The 22239-nt window shown below is 40.9% G+C and overlaps 4 protein-coding genes across 4 annotated transcripts; 3 read left to right on the top strand and 1 right to left on the bottom strand.

Annotated features, from left to right (window-relative positions):
• Window positions 1–3066: 3066 nt before the first annotated feature.
• LOC148772293 (uncharacterized) lies at window positions 3067–6216 on the top strand. Its single transcript, XM_088814970.1, has one exon. The coding sequence runs from the start codon at window positions 3067–3069 to the stop codon at window positions 6214–6216; it is 3150 nt and encodes a 1049-aa protein (XP_088671096.1).
• A 186-nt stretch (window positions 6217–6402) lies between these two features.
• On the top strand, window positions 6403–8373 carry LOC105976358 (uncharacterized). The gene is made up of 2 exons (XM_013001626.2): window positions 6403–7399; window positions 7571–8373. Exons 1-2 carry the CDS (start codon window positions 6403–6405, stop codon window positions 8371–8373), a joined length of 1800 nt encoding a protein of 599 aa, XP_012857080.2.
• A 1634-nt stretch (window positions 8374–10007) lies between these two features.
• LOC148772292 (uncharacterized) lies at window positions 10008–12019 on the bottom strand. Its single transcript, XM_088814915.1, has 2 exons — window positions 11080–12019; window positions 10008–10994 (listed from the first exon to the last, which is right to left on the bottom strand). The coding sequence occupies exons 1-2, from the start codon at window positions 11590–11592 to the stop codon at window positions 10398–10400; spliced, it is 1110 nt and encodes a 369-aa protein (XP_088671041.1). The 5' UTR covers window positions 11593–12019; the 3' UTR covers window positions 10008–10397.
• Window positions 12020–18856: 6837 nt separating this feature from the next.
• Window positions 18857–19750, top strand: LOC148772291 (uncharacterized). The gene has a single exon (XM_088814969.1). The coding sequence runs from the start codon at window positions 18857–18859 to the stop codon at window positions 19748–19750; it is 894 nt and encodes a 297-aa protein (XP_088671095.1).
• Window positions 19751–22239: the final 2489 nt, after the last annotated feature.

The raw sequence follows: 22239 nt of genomic DNA, 5'->3' as shown, positions 1-22239 counted from the left end.
AGACAAACCTACAGAAAACATACAAACACAATTTCTTTTGGTTTTTTTTCAAAGATCTCAGCAATATCATTAATCTGAGCACTAATTGTGAAAACATTTCAAATATGTTAACAATTTAGTTCAAGATCGCTAAGATCTGGTCGATCGAAATAAACGAGAAACACCCAAAAAGATTCTTAACGAAAAAAGATGATCGATTGGGAGAACTGGTGCCAGGAGCGCACGGGGGCTGAGAGGCGGAGCAGTTGAGGGGTTGAGCGGCAGCAACTTCAGAAGGAGAGGCGAAGAGGCGGAGCGGCGAAATTAGGTTAGAAAATCGAGAGGAAAAGGCCATAACAGCTGCATACTAAGTGGAAATAAGAATTAGGTTTAGAATGTAAAAGATGAGGTCTACTTATAGTAATGGGCCAAAATTAAATGGGTCAAATATCAAGATTTTAAAACAAATAACCTGTGGCCCAACCCGAAATAGAAAAATTATAGTAGTCTTAGATTGTAAAATAATTTTTAAATACATAGAAAAATCGAAAATTTTCGGAATTAATCGGAAATTTTCGGAATTATTTTTGGATCGGAATTCGGAAATTCCAAAAAAAATATATCAAGTTCCGATTCCGATCCGATTTTTTACGGAAAAATCGGAATTCGGAATTTCGGAAATCGGATTACAAAAAATCGTTCCAAAATCGGAAATATTCGGATCGGAATCGGCGGGATTCGGAAATTTCGTTCCGATTTCCACCCCTAGACACACCATAACCCAAGAGTGCAAAGTGAACTTTACTCAATACAATTTAACCATACAAATAATTACAATTTTCTAAATATTTCAATATTTGTCAACGATTAATATGGTATTTTTAGAGGGAAAAAATCGTCAAACAATCATGTATTGTGATTACACTCGAACACATATTGAGTACAGACTAAAAAAGATTACGTTACATTCCTCGATAAAAATGTTCAACAAGTAGGACAAAGATGATTTGTTCGACCCTACACCCGGTGAAAAACACCGGGTGGGTCTTCTGCTGCCACGTGATAATAGATTCCCCGCTAGGGTTTACCTTTAGAGGTTTTAGAAAAATAAAAAAAAGAACACGTGACAGCAGAAGACTCACCCGGTGTTTTTCACCGGGTGTAGGGTCGAAGGAACCGACAAAGATTGCCAATTAAAATTTTAAAATGAATGTTTCCTATGGTTGTGTCATTTTTTCATGACAATCAAAAAAAGTACAGGCCAAACTATTTTTCATGTCGGGTTATACCTTTCCTGACCTCTTATCAGTTATGATAAATCATACGTTGCATTGTTGTTGTTCTTGTTGTTGTTCTTCTTCTTGTTCTTCTTCTTCTTCTTCTTCTTTTTCTTCTTCTTCTTCTTCTTCTTCTTCTTCTTCTTCTTCTTCTTCTTCTTCTTCTTCTTCTTCTTCTTCTTCTTCTTCTTCTTCTTCTTCTTCTTCTTCTTCTTCTTCTTCTTCTTCTCTTCTTCTTCTTCTTCTTCTTCTTCTTCTTCTTCTTCTTCTTCTTCTTCTTCTTCTTCTTCTTCTTCTTCTTCTTCTTCTTATTATTATTATTATTATTATTATTATTATTATTATTATTATTATTATTATTATTATTATTATTATTATTATTATTATTATTATTATTATTATTATTATTATTATTATTATTATTATTATTATTATTATTATTATTATTATTATTATTATTATTATTATTATTATTATTATTATTATTATTATTATTATTATTATTATTATTATTATTATTATTATTATTATTATTATTATTATTATTATTATTATTATTATTATTATTATTATTATTATTATTATTATTATTATTATTATTATTATTATTATTATTATTATTATTATTATTATTATTATTATTATTATTATTATTATTATTATTATTATTATTATTATTATTATTATTATTATTATTATTATTATTATTATTATTATTATTATTATTATTATTATTATTATTATTATTATTATTATTATTATTATTATTATTATTATTATTATTATTATTATTATTATTATTATTATTATTATTATTATTATTATTATTATTATTATTATTATTATTATTATTATTATTATTATTATTATTATTATTATTATTATTATTATTATTATTATTATTATTATTATTATTATTATTATTATTATTATTATTATTATTATTATTATTATTATTATTATTATTATTATTATTATTATTATTATTATTATTATTATTATTATTATTATTATTATTATTATTATTATTATTATTATTATTATTATTATTATTATTATTATTATTATTATTATTATTATTATTATTATTATTATTATTATTATTATTATTATTATTATTATTATTATTATTATTGATATGCCTATTGAGCCAGCCCAATAGACCCATATTTACTGGGCCACAGGCCCAAATTAATAGTTATTTATACGAAGGCCCAATCATACCCAAAGAAGGTTGGGTCCGATAAATTGATCTCGGCCCAATCAATAAAGTATAAATACAACTTAAATTCATTTTATAAAGGTACGTTATTATTATTCCCTCAATTCTTCTATTCGAATTCTCTCCTCATTTACCCACTATCTTCACGTCTGACTTGAGCGTCGGAGGGGTTTCCGCCGGATCAACCCCCGACTTAGATTACGTGTTTTCTGTTCGCAGGATCCTAGAGTAAATTAAAGTTCTCAGGACTATCTAGCTCGTGAGCACGTGACCTACTTTGCTCTCCCAACTTCAACACACTAGGTGATTTATTTTTTACGTCATCATTTTGGGCCGTCTGTGGGAATGCAGACCAGATCACGTAGCCAGCAAGATCCTCCTGAGTCCACTCGGAGAGAGAATGACACAGCTAACAACCTCCCAGTTCGAGGAGGCTCTGGCTTGCCACCTCCTCCACGTGCTTCGGATCCACCACGCGAGGTTCAGGCGATTCCCCCTCGGGACCCACCACTCGCCGATCCTCCACTACAGGCTCCACCTCTACCTGCTTCTCGAACGGTTCAAATAACCGAGGAGGCACTCCAACGAATGATAACAGAAGTTTCTACTCGCGCCGCCACTGATGCGGTGGCGCAATACATCGCCACGATGGCAGCAAACGCTCCCCCCGCGATCCCAGCTAACGCTCCCCCCGTGATCCCAGCTAATGCTCCACCCGCAATGCCACCCAGGGTACAGCAACCAGCCCAGAACAATGACGATCGGATAAGTGTATCCTCATCCACCTCAGATCCAAGATCCCGGATGCAGCTATCTACTAATCACAGGGAGCCACAACCCAGACAACAACGCCACCATTCACTCCAACGGGGTGATGCGTCTCTACGAAGAGCTCATATCATTAATGAAGGGGAAGACGAGATAAATAGTAGAGTATCTCGCCAAAACCAGTTCCCCAGATTGCACAACCCAATTGACGGAGGAGCACCAATCCCAACAAGGCGCAGTCCTTTCACCTTGAACATCCTCAACGAGGTATTGCCTCAAGGAGTGAAAGTATCAGGCTTACCTCAGTTCGAAGGAACTACCGACCCGCAGGAACACATAGAGAAGTTCCACGCTATGGCAGATTTATATGGCCCAACAGATGCAGCAATGTGCAAGATGTTCCGCACCACTCTTTCCAAGAGAGCCATGAATTGGTTCAATGCTCTGCCCACAGGATCAATTGACACTTTCGCTCAGTTATCATTGCGCTTCACCAACCAATTCGCCATCAATAAGAAATATGCTAAAACTCCAGCACATCTCTTCTCTATCGTACAGAGAGACAATGAAACACTCCGCAACTACATCAGGCGTTTCGTGGAGGCTGTTCATGAAGTTCCCAGTGTAGGACAAGATATGCTCTCAGGGATTATGCAGCAAAACCTGAAATCGGGTAGGTTCAAAGAATCTATCGCAGGAAGACCTCCTGGCAACTTAGATGAGTTGTTAAATCGAGCTGAAAAGTACATACGCATAGAGGAAGCTTCTGCCAATGCTCCTCCCAAGAGGAAGAGAGAAGATGACCGCCCGGATATTAGGAGACGGGATGATCGACGTCCTCCACCCCCACCTCAAGGCCAATCATCTTCAACTTATAATCGATTCACTCCACTCAATACTCGCCTCACTGAAATACTTCATGTGATTGAACAAAAAGGTCTGGCAGAGCCTTCACGCCCAATGCAACCCAATGCGAAACGAGAAAGATCGGATCGCTATTGTCGATTCCACAAAGATAAAGGGCATACTACCGAGGAATGTGCACAACTCAAATTGGCGATTGAGAGGTTGATCAAGCAAGGCCACTTGAGCGAGTACATTGATAAGCCTCGAAATAAGCGCCGCGATGATCTTCCACGCCGAGATAACAATAGAGATCAACAACAACGACGAGAGGAGGGGGGTCATCGGCGCGACCCAGATAACAATGATAACCAACCCACCCGAGGAATCATCTCCTTTATCTCCGGAGGACCGGCAGGTGGCGATTCACAAAATGCGAGACGCACCCTCGCTCGATCAGCACGTATGAATCAAGAACATGCTTCTCCATCCGCATCCATCTATCAAATACGAAGACCTGATCATGGCATAGTCTTCAACTCCTCGGACCTTGAAGGTCCAGATGAAGATCATGTCGATGCGTTAGTGATAACAGCAACGGTGGCCAACTTCATAGTTAAAAAGATATTAGTGGACGGTGGGAGCTCAGCCGACATTATGTATCTCCACACATTCAAGCAGCTAGGCATAGATAACGCACGGTTCAATCCCATCACTACACCATTGAAAGGATTCACGGGAGAAGGTGTTTTATCCATGGGGGAAGTAGAGTTACCCATCTCCTTAGGGGAAGATCCTTGTCGAGTAACGAAAATGATAAAATTCCTTATCGTCGACAAACCATCCCCTTATAACATCATCGTGGGAAGGCCCGCGATCCATACATTCAAGTCTGTACCTTCATTTTACCACCAAAAGTGGAAATTCCCCACTCCTTACGGGATGGGAGAGGTACTTGGAGATAGGCGTCTCGCTCGAGAATGTTATGCGAGAGCTCTACGTGAACCATCTAAGAGACCCAATCCGTCAGGGAAAGGAGACGACACACCGAGACAAGATAAGCGAAAATGGGTCAACGCGGTCATCGAAGCTGATAAAGAAATCCTAATCAGTGTACCCGACGACACCGCCAAGCTAGCCGCGGTTGAAGAACTAAAATCAGTAGAACTCATACCCGAAGATAATTCTAAGCTTCTCCGCATCGGCTCTGATCTAGATCAAGAAGTGGAGAATCTGACGGGAATTCCTTCCAAAGTAGCATTGCATCGACTAAACGTTGACAAAAGATTGAAACCGGTCAAGCAACGTAAAAGGACTTTCGGTCCTGAGCGCAACAAACATATCAAAGAGGAAGTGGCAAAACTCTTAGATGCAGGCCACATTAGATCGGTTCAGTATCCCGAGTGGTTATCCAATGTGGTATTAGTACCTAAACCCGGAGGCAAATGGAGGCTATGTGTAGACTTCACCGACCTCAACAAGGCATGCCCGAAGGATCCATTTCCCTTACCAAGGATTGACCAGCTCATAGACTCAACCTCAGGGTGCGAACTTCTCAGCTTCCTCGATGCATATCAAGGATACAATCAAATTTTGCTCGCCCCAGAAGACCAAGAGAGAGCTAGTTTCATTACAGACCAAGGCATCTACTGCTATCGAGTCATGCCGTTCGGTCTCAAGAATGCAGGAGCTACTTACCAACGCCTAGTAAATACGATGTTCGCGGACTTGATTGGTAAAAACATGGAGGTATACATTGATGACATGCTCGTCAAGAGTATTAAAGTCGCGGATCACCTAACCGATTTAAGTCAATGCTTCTCCATCTTACGCAAATACAAGATGAAGCTCAATCCCCTAAAATGTTCGTTCGGAGTTCGAGGCGGAAAATTCTTAGGGTACATGATATCACAACGGGGAATTGAAGCCAACCCAGCAAAGATTGAAGCTATCACCTCCATGGCCCCTCCCACTTCGATTAAGAAGGTCCAACAACTTAACGGTTGTTTGGCAGCCCTAAACCGATTTATATCCCGATCAGCTGATAAGGGTCTTCCTTTCTTCAAGATACTAAGAGGTGGGAAAAAGTTTGCGTGGAATGAGGACTGTCAAAAAGCTTTCACATAATTGAAAGCATATCTCACTTCCCCACCTCTACTCACAAAGCCCCATCCAGGAGATACTCTCTTCCTATATTTGGCTATTTCAGCAGATGCCATTAGCGCAGTGCTCATTCGGGATGGTGAAAAAGGTCACCAACCGATATATTACATAAGCCGAGCTCTCCAAGGCCCAGAGCACCGTTACACCAATATGGAGAAACTTGCCCTCGCCCTCATCAATGCAGCCAGAAAGTTACGCCCGTACTTCCAGTCGCACCAAGTGATTGTTCTCACCAACTATCCCCTTAAACAAATATTGAGAAGTCCCGAGACTTCCGGGCGATTAGATAAGTGGGCTTTAGAGCTAAGTGAATATGGGGTTGAGTTCAAACCACGCCCAGCCATCAAAGCTCAAATCCTAGCAGACTTTGTAGTAGAGATGACTACATCGGAGGAGAGCACCTCCATACCCACTTGGGCCATCAATGTCGATGGATCATCCACCGCTACAGGAGGAGGCGCGGGTATTGTATTAACAAGCCCAGATGGAGATGAATTCGAGTATGCTCAACGGTTTGATTTCAAAGCTTCCAATAATGTAGCCGAATATGAAGCTTTGATCGCTGGTATCCGCCTCGCTTTGGCAGCTGGAGCTCGCAAACTCATAGTACACAGCGACTCCCAGTTAGTGGTCAACCAAATCCTTGGGAACTATGAAGCCAAAGAAGAATCCATGGCAAAATACCTTGCTCTTGCACTTACCCTCCTCTCAAAATTGGATAGCTACGAGATAAAGCAAGTACCGAGAGCCAACAATATTGATGCAGACAAGTTAGCTAGACTTGGTAGTTCCATGGCAAGCATTGGAAGCCGGAAAATTACCCTCCTCACGTCTTCCCAACCAGAAATAGTCTCCACCAACGGAGTGAATTGCGCTGAAGAGAACGAACCCTGTTGGATCACCCCCATTACAAACTATCTCAAAAGCGGGGAACTTCCGACTGACATTGCCCAAGCGAAGAAAATAAAGGTAAGGGCGGCCCGTTTCCTAATGATAGGTGAAGATCTCTACAAGCGAGGGTTCTCCTTCCCATATCTTAAATGCCTTAACCCATCAGCAGCAGACTACGTGCTTAGGGAAGTACATGAAGGCATTTGTGGTAATCATTTAAGTGGAAGAAACTTAGCTCTCAAAATATTGAGACAAGGTTACTATTGGCCCACCATGCATGAAGATGCGAAAAAACTAGTGCGGAGATGCAAGCCTTGCCAAGAACACGCTAACATCCTTCATCTCCCAGCAGCACTGATGCAACGGATTGACAGTCCCATACCTTTCGCTTAATGGGGAGTTGACTTGGTCGGTCCTTTTCCACCAGCAACAGGAGGACGCAAGTTCCTCATTGTAGCTGTAGATTACTTCACCAAGTGGGTAGAAGCAGAACCTTTAGCTCGCATTCGAGAAGAAGACGTCATCCAATTCCTTTGGAAGAACATCGTGTGCCGCTTCGGCATTCCCCGTTCCATTATTTCGGACAATGGAACACAATTTTGTGGAGACAAAGTCAAGAGTTGGTGCCTTGGATTATCTATTAAGCAATTCTTCACTTCGGTTGCTAACCCCCAAGCAAATGGTCAAACGAAAGTAACCAATCGCACGATACTTCAACATCTCAAGACAAGGCTGGGAAGTGCCAAGGGAAAGTGGGTTGAAGAATTACCCAATGCTCTGTGGGCATATCGAACAACCCCACGAACAGCAACAGGAGAATCCCCATTTAACCTAGCTTTCGGAACAGAGGCTGTAGCACCCGTCGAGATTGGCGAACCCTCTTGGAGAGTCATCAATTATTCACAAGAGGCAAATGAAGAAGCAATGAGAGCTAACCTCGATCTCGTCGACGAACTAAGAGAGATTGCCTCCATCCGACAACAAATGTACAAGAGTCGCATGGCGAAAGCTTATAACTCTAAGGTCCGCCCTCGCTCTTTCCAAATAGGAGATTTAGTTCTCCGCAAAGCCGAAGCCTCACGCCCAATCGGTAAACTCGACCCGAAGTGGGAAGGACCATATAAAATTACGCAACTGGTCAACAATGGAGCATATCGTCTCGATAACCTCGACGGACACCCTATACCCAGAACTTGGAATATAGGAAATCTCAAAAGGTTCTACGCTTGAGGTATACATCTACCTTAAATCCAATTTGTTTATGTTTGCATCTACATTTTCCTCGTACGAAAGTCGCTTAGAAACAACTACCCTTGCAGGCTTCACAACCTTCCACGTCTCTCTTCTTGCAAGAATGTCTCTAAAAGTCCGAGAAGGGGCTCCATAACGAGGTGTGTAAACATCCCTCCCAAACTGGGGGGCTATTGATATTATCTACATCAACATTCCATAACACGTCTCATCATCTTCGTACAGATTGAGAGTCAATTACGAAAGGATGCCGACCCCCCACCACTCGCCCAAAGAGAGAAGATACTCCGTACTACCTCACAAAGGGTAACACCATTTTTTGGCTTAATTCCACTTTGCACCCTTGAAATATACCATTTTGGCACTTTGCACCCTCGAAACAAATTAATAGCACTTTGCACCCTCAAAACACAATAAATCATTCACAATGCACCCTGAATTGAATAATAAAGGCAATTTCATTTTTCATTGGTATTTTTTTTCGGGGTGCAAAATAAAAAAATAAATTGTTATTTTCTTGAACCTCCAACCTAATTTCGAGCGGACAAAGTGGGAAAAAATAAAAATTACACCGGATTATTTAAAACACCTACATTTTCTTACAAAATAAAAAATAAAAAATAAGTTTTTATCACTAAATTATTCGATTGATGGAGCTTTTATGTAACTGTTTGAAAATATTAGGTGAAAATACTTGGAAGAAAATATGACTTTCAGATTACTTGAAAACGGAATAGTTGAATGATTTTTTTCCGTAAAATATTTGATATTTGATAAATAAATAAAAAATTAATATATAGATAAAATTTATTTTTATTTTTGAACTTTATAGTTTCAAAATGATTGATGAATAAAAAAAATATTTGACATTTGACATCCTAAAAAAAATATCACTAAAAATATTAAATTACATTTTTTAGCTTTAAAAATTCATTTGGGGTGCATTATGCCTGATTTGTTGTATTTTGAGGGTGCAAAGTGCTATTAATTTGTTTCGAGGGTGCAAAGTGCCAAAATGTTATATTTCAAGGGTGCAAAGTGGAATTAAGCCCCATTTTTTACTAAGTCATATCACAAGAAATTAATGGATCTCTATACTAAACAATAACGCTATCTTCTTTGACAGGCAGGGTCGCGCAGCAATTCACCACAACTCATGAATTGATCTCATATCTCGGAATGCGAGAAACAGAGATAGTCCCATTATTGGGTACGTGATCCCAAATACGCATCACTCCAACTTATGAAACAATTAAATCTTCAATACAAGTATTTGATTTTTTCTTTTTACCCCAGTACTTTTCAGGCATATAGACACCAAAGACAATAGACATACTACCCATACACCAAGTACGGATGAGCACAAGGAAGACGTGGAAGAAGAATAAAACTCTTATAGTTACATAGATTACTTTTCGATATTTCGATTTATTTGTTTTTACGATTTATTTCCCTTCGCCTCACAGAGGCTTACGACATTTCGCATTCCCTATTAATGATTAAATCAAGTTTCTACTTTACTCTCAAAGTTATTGTTCATATATCACTTCACCGTTACAACAGATTCATATCATCCCAACCCTAAAAACACGTAGAGAAATTAAGATAATCCATATAGCCTGGCCAGCTGGATTATCTGAATCTTTCTATGTTGATTTACAGGGTCCTCATATTTAAAACGTGGCCATGGACTAAACAATACTCAGACCTACGAGGTCCCAAGCAAAGGGCATGACCCCAAAAAATTATAAAAAAAAAAAAAAAAATCTTGAGAGACTGATCCCCTCATCAAGAATATCTCGAACAATGATATATGCAAAACATTAGTGCAATCAATAAATAAGAAGAAACAATAACTTTGATAGCAAACTCAACGTCTCAAGGTGCAAACAAATATCAAGTCATGAAGCATGCAACAATACTAGTGGACATACCCACTTAATAAAAAATAAAAATAAAACCAAGTCTTTTTCTAAAGAAAATAAACATAACATCACACCAAACTACACTTTACGAGCAGAAGTAGCTTCAGTAGTTCGGTCATCTGCTTCCGCATCCGAGGCAATTTCAGTACACTCGACATCAATATCCTCTCCATCATCTGGAATGTCCTCCTCCATGCCTCGAATAATCTTCTCGTCAATACCACCTACCTTGCGTAAGTACTGACGACACGTCCTAACCAAAGGAGCATAAACCCCAGCTATGGCTCGTTCTTCGATCATAGCTCGACAGACTTCACTCTTCTGAAAACGACGTTCCCCTTCTAACATAACCGACTCCTTGTAAGCAGCTCCAGCCGAGGAAGCCAAAAACCTCTTCCCCGTAAACTTCTCGGCATCATACTTCTCCTTCAGCTCATCATAACACCGATCTAGTTTCGTTAGCTCAATTTTACTCGCCTCGGTCTCGCTCCTACTAATCTCCAATTCGTCGGTCCTCTGAATGAGCAAAGTCTCGGCCACTTCTAGTTTGGATTCCGCTGCCTCCAATTGAGCCTTTAGCTCTCTCTCCCTTGCCTCCCAACCAGCACGCTCTTCATCATTGTTTTTCTCGACTTGCTCCTCCTGCTCCATAAGATACCTCCATATAGCTATAAGCTATATCAAAATTCAAACAGATAATATTAGATTATCGAAACTTATTATTTAAAACCCAAAAAAAAAAAAAAAAAAAAGAATTTACCCGACACATGTCTCCTCCAGCCAACGAAAGCATATGAGCACGACCTTTACCCGACATCCGACTTCGGTCGTACTCCCCAACAAAATCCTCGGTCTTCCTCAACGCGATAGTATGATCGGTCGTATCCCACAAAGAATCCTTTCCCTCTCGGTTCACCCCGTACGTGAACAGGCATTTGCCTGCACCCCCTGGAGGCACATACTCGATCTCAACCAACTCATCCTTCCCATTATTAACCGCTCGATCCAGCTCATCCCCCTCAACCATATGATTACGATCATCTCCGCTCACATGCGAAGCCTCCACGCGGGTCACTTCGCGCGATTTGCTACTACTCGATTTCGCTTGCTTCAAATGATCCCTCTTCGCTTGCTTTTTTGCACCTCCAGTAGCCTTCTTCCGAAGAGCCGCGAAATCAATACACCCATCTAAAAAAAAAAAAAAAAAAAAAAACCATTTACTCACGGATAAAATAGAATAGCAGAGACAACACAAAATAAGGCACATATGCATAAAACATGTAGACTACACGCAACGGTGTAGGCACCTGACCCTTTGGAATAAGACAACTCGGATCGAACTCCAAAGCACACAACCCCGACTCCTTAATACGTTTCTTCATATTCTTCATTATCTTAAAAGATTCGCATACCGGATTCCAAACAAGGGGAACATCGGACGTCGGAGCCCTTACATAAAAAAATAAAGTACTCCATTTATCCCACTTCAAGTTAATGCTCTTCAAAAATTTTAAAGGAACCCGAGGATGTGTGCAGAAGAAGGGTAAATCACTTGAACGATGTAGGGTAAACAAGGCCTTGAACATCTCAACACTAATCGGTAATCCCACTTCGATCATTCTTTGTCGAAAAGCTTCGAACGTGAGAATCACGTTCGGAGTTAATTGACTATATCCTACCCGAAATTCCTCACATACCTTCAAAAGAGTGGAATGAGGCACAATCTGCGAGGAACATGTCAAATATGTGACATATTGGGTGTGGAACCCTACGGGGGGTGCATACAATCGTTCACCTTTTTTAGGTAAGAGCAACTCAATATTCCTCGGAGCCCCAACTAGCAGACGAAGAACACCGAATTGAGATTCGGTTAACGAAGTATCATAATCCACCAAACTCAAATTAAGTGGTTTTATTTTCTTCCCTCTATTTTTATCTATAATGACATCTTCTCGTGGAATATCATCACCATCTCCCACATCTCCATCCGGATTTACATCACTCTCGGATACCTCGGATCCCTCGGACTTGTTAGAAGAATTCGACTTAAGCGATTCTTCACTATCACTCCCAAAGTCCACAAATTGAGACCGAATACGTCTCCTACTAGTACCAACATCATCACCAATATTAGGAATACCAACATTTGATGCCAAAAAATCACCCGGAGAAGAAACAGGTTGACGCGCCTCGAAAACGGCCGAAAACGGCCCCTCCACGCGCCCGCACGCGCCCGCACACGCGCCCCCACGCGCGGCGGACGCGCGTCCACGCGCCCAGACCCCCCCCCCATCCCGCGCGTCGCGCGGGTACCCCCCTCCCACCGCGCGACGCGCCCTACCCTACCCCCCCTAACCTTTTCCTCCTCTCTCTCTCTCTCCTCCCTATCCCTACCCCTACCAGCCCTACCTACCCACTCCTTCTCTCTCTCTCTCTCTCCTCCCTCCCCCTACCCCTATCAACCCTAGCACCACCCACCCCAACCCCACCATCTCCACCTACCCCCTTCTCTATCTCTTCTCTGTCCTCACACACTATTCACTCCGGGCTCCGTGCCCGGCTTCAACATCACACATGGAGTGCGCGGCTCCACTTCGCGCGGAGCCGAACCGCGCAGCTCCCCTCACATCCTCGAGCCGCGCGGCTTCATCTACTGGTTCCGCAGAAATTTCTCCGGATATCCCCAATCGCGTGCAATCGGAACGCGCGATATCTTTCTCCGGTGCAACTTTTTTACCGGAACTCGACCCAATTACCTTCCCTACGGTGCCAAAAGTCATCTCGGTCTCTACAATCGACTTCCGCAGGATAATTTTCAACTGTTTCGCCTTCCCCGCTTGGGACATATAAATTATTTTATCTGATGTTCTTCTCAACCAGAGAATATTTTCTTTTCTACACCGGAGTATATGGAGCAAAATAAAATAGAGAGATATATAAAATAATAAATTTGATTACTCACCCATATTTATTCGACGTGAATCTTGATACTCCTCTGTACTGTTTCACAAGGAATTATTTACTACAAGGAGCAAACTTATATTTAAACACTTTAAATATAAATCCACTCAAGACACAAACACGAAGGGCGAAAAACAATTCTACTCTCGACACGATCCGGCACTTCACCCCAATTCACTCCCACATCGACTCGAGAGTGGGGGGCTTAATGATATGCCTATTGGGCCAGCCCAATAGACCCATATTTACTGGGCCACAGGCCCAAATTAATAGTTATTTATACGAAGGCCCAATCATACCCAAAAAAGGTTGGGTCCGATAAATTGATCTCGGCCCAATCAATAAAGTATAAATACAACTTAAATTCATTTTATAAAGGTACGTTATTACTATTCCCTCAATTCTTCTATTCGAATTCTCTCCTCATTTACCCACTATCTTCACGTCTGACTTGAGCGTCGGAGGGGTTTCCGCCGGATCAACCCCCGGCTTAGATTACGTGTTTTCTGTTCGCAGGATCCTAGAGTAAATTAAAGTTCTCAGGAATATCTAGCTCGTGAGCACGTGACCTACTTTGCTCTCCCAGCTTCAACACACTAGGTGATTTATTTTTTACGTCATCAATTATTATTATTATTATTATTATTATTATTATTATTATTATTATTATTATTATTATTATTATTATTATTATTATTATTATTATTATTATTATTATTATTATTATTATTATTATTATTATTATTATTATTATTATTATTATTATTATTATTATTATTATTATTATTATTATTATTATTATTATTATTATTATTATTATTATTATTATTATTATTATTATTATTATTATTATTATTATTATTATTATTATTATTATTATTATTATTATTATTATTATTATTATTATTATTATTATTATTATTATTATTATTATTATTATTATTATTATTATTATTATTATTATTATTATTATTATTATTATTATTATTATTATTATTATTATTATTATTATTATTATTATTATTATTATTATTATTATTAGTATCATTATTATCATGATTATGATCATTATTATGATCATTATTATGATCATTATGATCATTATTATGATCATTATTATGATCATTATTATGATTATTATTATTATTATTATTATTATTATTATTATTATTATTATTATTATTATTATTATTATTATTATTATTATTATTATTATTATTATTATTATTATTATTATTATTATTATTATTATTATTATTATTATTAATATACGTGTCAACATATTATACCATGATTGTCTTTCTATATATACTAGCATTTTTTCCCCGTTCGATACACGGGATATTATTTCAAAAGTGAAAAAAATAATCAATTTAATATACAATAAGAAAATATAGTACACTAATATAGTAAAATATAATAATATAGTATTATAAATGTTACATATTAAGATTTAACAAATCGAATTTCTATATTTATCTCTTAAGATTTGAGATATATTGATGAAAAATAGGAAATTGATAATTGTTGAAAATTATAGTTAGAAATTAGTACAGAATAATATTAAAATCAAATAATTACAGAAATAACATTAGGGTTTTTTTAGGGTTGCCCATCGTTTCTTTCTTTTATATATAAGATGCTCGGGATATTATTTCAAAAGTGAAAAAAAAATTTTAATCAATTTAATATATAATAAGAAAATATAGTACACTAACATAGTAAAATATAATAATGTAATATTATAAATGTTACATATTAAGATTTAACAAATCGAATTTCTATATTTATCTCTTAATTAGATTTGAGATATATTGATGAAAAATAGGAAATTGATAATTGTTGAAAATTATAGTTAGAAATTAGTACAGAAAAAATATTAAAAATAAATAATTACAAAAATACCATTAAATTTTTTTAAGGTTGTCCAGCGTTTCTTTCTTTTATATATAAGATATAGATAGATTAAGGCAAACCCAAAATCAATTGCTTTTGATAAATTATATTATTTTCTTAACCGAAATTCAAAACCGACAAATTTGTTCAATATTACATAATTCAAAAGTAATTTATATCGGCAAAGGTAATAAAACTAATAAGATATGACTTTTTGATATACCTAATTGGGCCGACCCAATGGGCCCCCAATTTATCTAATAACTGGGAGCACTACACGAAAGCCCAAGCACCTTCAAAATAAGTCTTGGGCCCAACAAAGTAAACCCAACCCAATCAACGACATATAAATAGAGGTTCTTACTTATTTGTTAAGGTAGGTTCTATTATTCACATGTAATCTAGAGCGTTTATTCTCTCTACCATCTCTACGATCCGTACATCTGACTTGAGCGTCGGAGGGGTTCCCGTCGGATCAACCCCCGGCTTAGTTCACGTGTGTTCATTTCGCAGGGACCTCAGGATCATCAAATTGTCAAGCTACTGATCCGCTTTGCTCTCCTAGCTCGTTCACCACACTACCCCAGGTGATCTAAGTAATTAGCATCATCATTTTGGCGTCGTATGTGGAAGTGCAAACCAGATCACGTAGCCAGCAAGATCCTCCTGATGCATCCGCTCGGAGAGAGAATGACACAACTAACAACCTCCCGATCCGCGGAGGCTCTGGCTTGCCACCTCCTCCCCGTGCTTCGGATCCCCCTCGCGATCTCCAAGTGGATCCCCCTCGGGATTCTCCCCTCGCCGATCCGCCACTCCCTCCTCCCCGAACGATTCAGATAACCGAGGATGCGCTCCAACGCATGATAGCAGAAGCCTCAACTCGCGCCGCCACAGAGACCGTGACCCAATACATCGCCACGATGGGAGCAAATGCTCCCAACGCAATATCCGCAGCTGCTCCACCTGTGGTGCTGCCCATGGCACCATCGCCAGTCTAGAACCGCATAAGTGTCTTCTCATCCACCTCGAACCCACGGTCCCGAGTGCAACTATCCACTAATCACAGGAGGGCACAGCCCAGACAACAACGTCAACGCTCACCCCCACGGTGTAATGCGTCTCACGGAGAGTCACTCTCTTTAATGAGGGAGAAGGCGAGGTAAACAGCGGAATATCTCGCCAAATTTCCATCCCCCAATAGAACAATCCAATTGGCTGAAGAATGAATGCCCTAGTAAGACGCATTCCTTTCACCATGGACATTCTCAACGAGGTACTACCTCAAGGAGTGAAGATCTCAGGGTTACCTCAGTTTGAAAGAACCACCGACCCACAAGAACACATAGAGAAATTTCACGCCATGGCAGATTTGTATGGCCCAACAGATGCCGCAATGTGCAAAATGTTCCGCACCACTCTCTCCAAGCGGGCCATGAATTGGTTCAAATCTCAACCTACAGGATCAATCGACACCTTCGTTCGATTGTCGCAACGCTTCACCGACCAATTCGCCATCAACAAACAATATGCTAAGACCCCAGCACACATTTTCTCTGTAGTACAGAGAGACAACGAAACGCTCCGCAACTACATCAAGCGTTTCGTGGAAGCCGTCCACGAAGTCCCAAGCGTAGGACAAGACATGCTCTCCGGGATCATGCATCTGAACTTGAAGTCGGGTAGGTTCAAAGAATCTATTGCCGGAAGGACTCCAAGAAACCTAGAGGAATTGCTGAACCGAGCTGAGAAATACGTACGAATAGAGGAAGCCTCTACCCATGCTCCTCCCAAGAGGAAGAGGGATGATGACCGACAGGACGTTAGGAGACGGGATGATCGACGACCACCACCCCCATCTCAAGGCCAATCATCTTCAATCGATTCACCCCGCTAAACACTCACCTCACTGAAATCGTTCATGTGATAGAACAAAGAGGTCTACCAAAACCTCCACGCCCAATGAAGCCCAATGCAGCCCAATGCGAAACGAGAAAAATCGGATCGCTATTGTCGATTCCATAAGGATAGAGGACATACTACCGAGGAATGTGCACAACTCAAATTGGCAATTGAGAGGCTGATCAAGCAGGGCCACTTAGGTGAATACATTGATAAGCCTCAAAATAAGCGCCGTGATGATCTCCCACGCCGAGATAACAATCGAGATCAACTACCGCGACGAGAGGAGGGCGGTCATCGACGCGAACAAGATAACAATGATAACCAACCCACCCGGGGAGTCATTGCTTTTATCTTCGGAGGACTGGCGGGCGGCGACTCACAAAATGCGAGACGTACCCTCGCTCGGTCAGCACGTATGAATCAAGAGCACGCTTCTCCATCCGCATCTATCTATCAGATAAGAAGACAATCGTAGCATAGTCTTCGATCGCTGAGGACGATAGAGAAATCCTCATCAGCGTACCAGACGACAACATCAAGCTAGCGGCAGTCGAAGAGCTTAAGCTCATAGAGCTCACACCTGGAGATGACTCTAAGCTCCTAAGCATCGGATCCGATCTAGATCCAGAGATAGAACAACAACTAATCAACTTCATGCGACACAATGAAGACGTGTTCACGTGGAAGGCCCAAGACTTGTCGGGCATTCCCCCTCAGGTAGCTCTACATCGGCTCAACGTCGATAAAAGGTTGAAGCAGATCAAACAAAGGAAGCAGACATTTGGTCCCGAACGCAACAAACACATCAAAGCGGAAGTGGCAAAACTTTTAGAGGCAGGCCATATGCGACCAGTTCAGTATCCTGAATGGTTGTCGAACGTAGTACTTGTTCCCAATTCCGGAGGCAAGTGGAGATTGTGGGTGGACTTCAATGATCTCAATAGAACTTGCCCGAAGGACCCCTTTCATTTACCTAGAATCGACCACCTCATCGATTCGACCTCGGGATGCGAGCTCCTCAGCTTCCTTCACGCGTATCAAGGATACAATCAAATCTTGCTCGCCCCAGACGATCAAGAGTGGGCCCCTTCGTCATAGATCAAGGCATCTACTGCTACCGAGTCATGCCTTTCGGGTTAAAAAATTCATGGGCTACTTACCAACGTTTAGTGAACGCAATGTTCGCAGACCAAATCGGCAAGAATATGGAGGCATACATGGACGACATGCTTGTGAAAAACGTCAAGGTCTCGGACCACTTAGCCGATTCGGATCAGTGTTTCGCCATCCTGCAAAAATACAAGATGAAACTCAACACCCTCAAATGTTCGTTCGGAGTTCGGGGAGGTAAATTTCTGGGATATATGATTTCACAACGAGGAATCGAAGCTAATCCCACAAAAATCGAAGCCATCACCTTCATGGCTCCACCAACATCGGTCAAGAAAGTCCAACAACTAAACAGCTGCTTGGCATCGTTGAACAGATTCATTTCAAGATCGGCAGACAGGGCCCTCCCCTTCTTCAAGATTTTAAGGGGAGGAAAAAAATTTGAATGGGATGAAGCTTGTCAAAAAGCTTTCGTCGAGCTGAAGTCATATCTTGCGTCTCCACCCTTACTCACGAAACCTCAGCCCGGAGACACCCTCCTCCTATAGTTAGCGATCTCAGCTGATGCCATCAGCGCATTCCTCATCTGAAATGGAGAAAAAGGCCACCATCCCATATACTACATAAGTCGCACCCTCCAAGGAGCCGAGCAACGCTATACCAACATGGAGAAACTTGCCCTCGCCCTCATCAACGCAGCTCGGAAACTCCGACCTTACTTCCAATCACATCAAGTGGTAGTCCTCACCATTTACCCCCTGAAGCAGATATTAAAGCGTCCCGAGACATCTGGGTGGTTAGCCAAATGGGCAATAGAACTGAGTGAATACGGGGTAGAATTCAAACCCCGCCCGGCCATAAAGGCGCAAGTATTGGCCGACTTCTTAGTCGAAATGACCTTAGTAGAAGAGAGCACCTCCATCCCCGCTTGGTCCGTTAGCGTTGATGGATCTTCTACAGCCACAGGAGGTGGCGCGGGCATCGTATTAACGAACCCCAACGGAGATGAATTCGAATATGCTCAACGATTCGGATTCACGACCTCAAACAATGTGGCTGAATATGAAGCCTTGATTGCCGGAATCAGCCTTGCCCTAGCAGCTGGAGCACGTAAGATCCTAATACAAAGCGACTCTCAGCTCGTTGTTAACCAAGTACTCGAAACCTACGAGGCCAAAGAAGACTCCATGGCCAAATACTTAGCTCTCACACACAATCTATTATCCAAGTTCGAGAGCTACGAAATAAGACAAGTGCCTCGCTCCAGTAACATCCATGCGGACAAGTTGGCTAGGCTTGGAAGCTCCATGGCAAGCATTGGGAGTCGGAAAGTTACTCTCCTCACCTTGCCTCAACCGGAGATAACTTCAACCAATGAAGTGCATTACAATGAGGAGGACGAACCGTGCTGGTTCACTCCAATCATAAAGTATCTCAAGAAGGGAGAACTTCCAACTGATATCACCGAAGCACGGAAGTTAAAAATGAGAGCCGCTTGCTTCGTGATAGTGGGAGAAGAACTTTATAAACGAGGATTCTCATTCCCCTATCTCAAGTGACTCGACCCAACTACAGCGAATTATGCACTTCGAGAAGTACATGAAGGCATTTGCGGCAATCATTTAAGCGGTAGAACCTTGGCTCTCAAACTATTGAGACAAGGCTACTACTGGCCAACGATGCATGAAGACGCAAAGAAAGTAGTCCAGAGGTGTAAGCCCTGCCAAGAGCATGCCAACATCCCTCACCTGCCAGCTGCATTAATGCAACCGATTGACAGCCCCATCCCTTTCGCCCAATGGGGGATGGACCTAGTCGGACCATTCCCGCCCGCCACGGGAGGACGCAAGTTTCTCATTGTAGCCATGGATTACTTCACCAAATGGGTGGAGCCCGAACCCTTAGCACGCATCCGAGAAGAATAAGTCATCTAATTCCTATGGAAGAATATTGTGTGTCGCTTTGGGATCCCACGTTCCATTATTTCAGATAATGGAACACAATTTTGTGGCGACAAAGTGAAGAATTGATGCATCGGCTTAGACATCAAACAGTTATTCACATCCGTAGCCAATCCACAGGCTAACGGACAGAAGGAGGTCACGAATCGCACTATACTCCAACACCTTAAAACAAGGCTTGGAAGTGCCAAAGGGAAGTGGGTGGAAGAATTGCCTAGCACCCTAGGGGCTTATCAAACCCCCACGAGCAGCAACCGGAGAGTCGCCTTTTAATCTGGCTTTCGGCACAGAGGCTATCGCACCCGTTGAAATCGGCGAACCATCTCGGCGAGTCACCAACTATGATCCCGCAGCTAACGAAGAAGCTATGCGAGGGAGCCTCGACCTCGTAGATGAGTTACGAGAGATTGCATGCATCCGACAACAAATGTACAAACACGAATGACCAAGACCTATAACTCAAAGGTCCGCGCTCGATCCTTCCAAGTGGGAGATTTAGTCCTCCTAAAAGATGAAGCCTCGTGCCCCATTGGTAAGCTCGACCCAAAATGGGAAGGACCATACAAAATCACACAAGTGGTCAACACTGGAGCGTATCGTCTCGAGAACCTTGACGGACACCCTATACCCAGAACCTGGAATATAGGGAACCTCAAAAGGTTCTACGCTTAAGGTATACACCCGCCTTACTTCAAATTTGTTTAAATTAGCATCCATATCCCCATCATACAAAAGTTGCTTAGAAACAACTATCCCCGCAGGATTCGCGACCTTCCACGTCACTCGTCTTGCAAAAATGTCTCTAAGCGCCTAAGAAGTTTCTACTCCATAAAGAGGTGCGTAAAAATCCCACTCAAACTGGGGGGCTATTTATATTACCTGCATCAGCATTCCATAACCACCCTTCATCACCTTCTTACAGGTGGAGAATCAATTACGAGGGGACGCCTACCAACCATCACTTGCCCAAGGAGAGAAGATACTCCGCACTATCTCACCAAGGGTAACATCACTTCTACTACATGATATCACACGCATGTTCTTGTATATTTATACCAACCTAATAATGTCGTCCCTCATAACAGGCATGATCACGCAATAAATCACAGCGACTCACGAGTTGATTTCATATATCGGAGGGCGAGAAAGAGAAACGATCCCCTTAGTGGGTACGTGACGTTATAGTACACATCATCCCAACTTATGCAATTACTAAGTCTTCAGTACAAGTGTCTAAAATTTTCTACTATACTTTTGAGGCATAGAGACCCCAAAGACAATCGACATACAACCAGTATGGCAAGCACAGGCGAGTACAAGGAAGATGTGGAAGAAGAATAATTGTTATAGTCACATAGAATAGTTTTTTTTATTATTTCGACTCGGTTGCTTTAGCAAGTTTATTTCCCTTCGCCTCACGTAGGCTTATGACAATTCTCACTTTCTACCATTGAATAAATCAAGTTTTTTCTTTACTCTCGATGTTATTATCTCTATACTATTTAACCATTACGACGAGTTCATTTCAATACAACCCTACAAACACTTAGATAAATTAAGATAATCTATATAGCCTGGCCAGCTGGATTATCTAAGTCTCTTTATCTGTTTTACTGGGTCCTACTTTTAAAATGTGGCCACAAACCTAACATACTTAATATCCACGCGGTCCGAACAAAGGGCACGACCCTTAACAAAAACCTTGGGAGACTGATCCCTTCCTCAAGTACATTCCATACAATGTTAAATGTAAATACATATAAGCAAAGCATAAAACTCTTGACAATGTCAAAATAAATAAATCAAGATATCAAACTTCAAATGGCAAACAAGGAAGAAAATTCAAACGAAATAGTAGTGGACATACCCATCTACATCACCGATAAAAATAAACTAAGAGTTCTATAAAAAAAAGGGTGTTTAACTATCCTAGCAAGCAATCATAAAAATCTAAGCTCCCCCACCAAGAGCGGAAGACGCCCCTGCAGTGGGGTTATCAGCAACCATGTCATCCACGAGCTCAATGCCCGTCTCATTGACATTTGCCTCATCCTCCCCTTCATCGGAAATACCGGGCTCCATCCCTC

The sequence above is a fragment of the Erythranthe guttata genome, chromosome 2 (assembly GCF_056151865.1).
Source record: "Erythranthe guttata isolate IM_541 chromosome 2, IM_541, whole genome shotgun sequence".
Lineage (NCBI taxonomy): Eukaryota > Viridiplantae > Streptophyta > Magnoliopsida > Lamiales > Phrymaceae > Erythranthe > Erythranthe guttata.
Note: the sequence above shows the minus strand (reverse complement) of the source record. Positions and strands in the feature narration are given on the sequence as shown.

Bases quoted from the DNA above. Each gene is read 5' to 3' on its own strand.
- LOC148772291 (XM_088814969.1), top strand. From the start codon at position 18,857: ATGGAGAAACTTGCCCTCGCCCTCATCAACGCAGCTCGGAAACTCCGA.
- LOC105976358 (XM_013001626.2), top strand. From the start codon at position 6,403: ATGGAGAAACTTGCCCTCGCCCTCATCAATGCAGCCAGAAAGTTACGC. The intron at 7,400-7,570 runs GTTACTATTGGC...CTTTTCCACCAG, and splicing joins TCTCAAAATATTGAGACAAG to CAACAGGAGGACGCAAGTTC.
- LOC148772292 (XM_088814915.1), bottom strand. From the start codon at position 11,592: ATGCATATGTGCCTTATTTTGTGTTGTCTCTGCTATTCTATTTTATCC. The intron at 10,995-11,079 runs GTAAATTCTTTT...ATTTTGATATAG, and splicing joins CTGGAGGAGACATGTGTCGG to CTTATAGCTATATGGAGGTA.
- LOC148772293 (XM_088814970.1), top strand. From the start codon at position 3,067: ATGATAACAGAAGTTTCTACTCGCGCCGCCACTGATGCGGTGGCGCAA.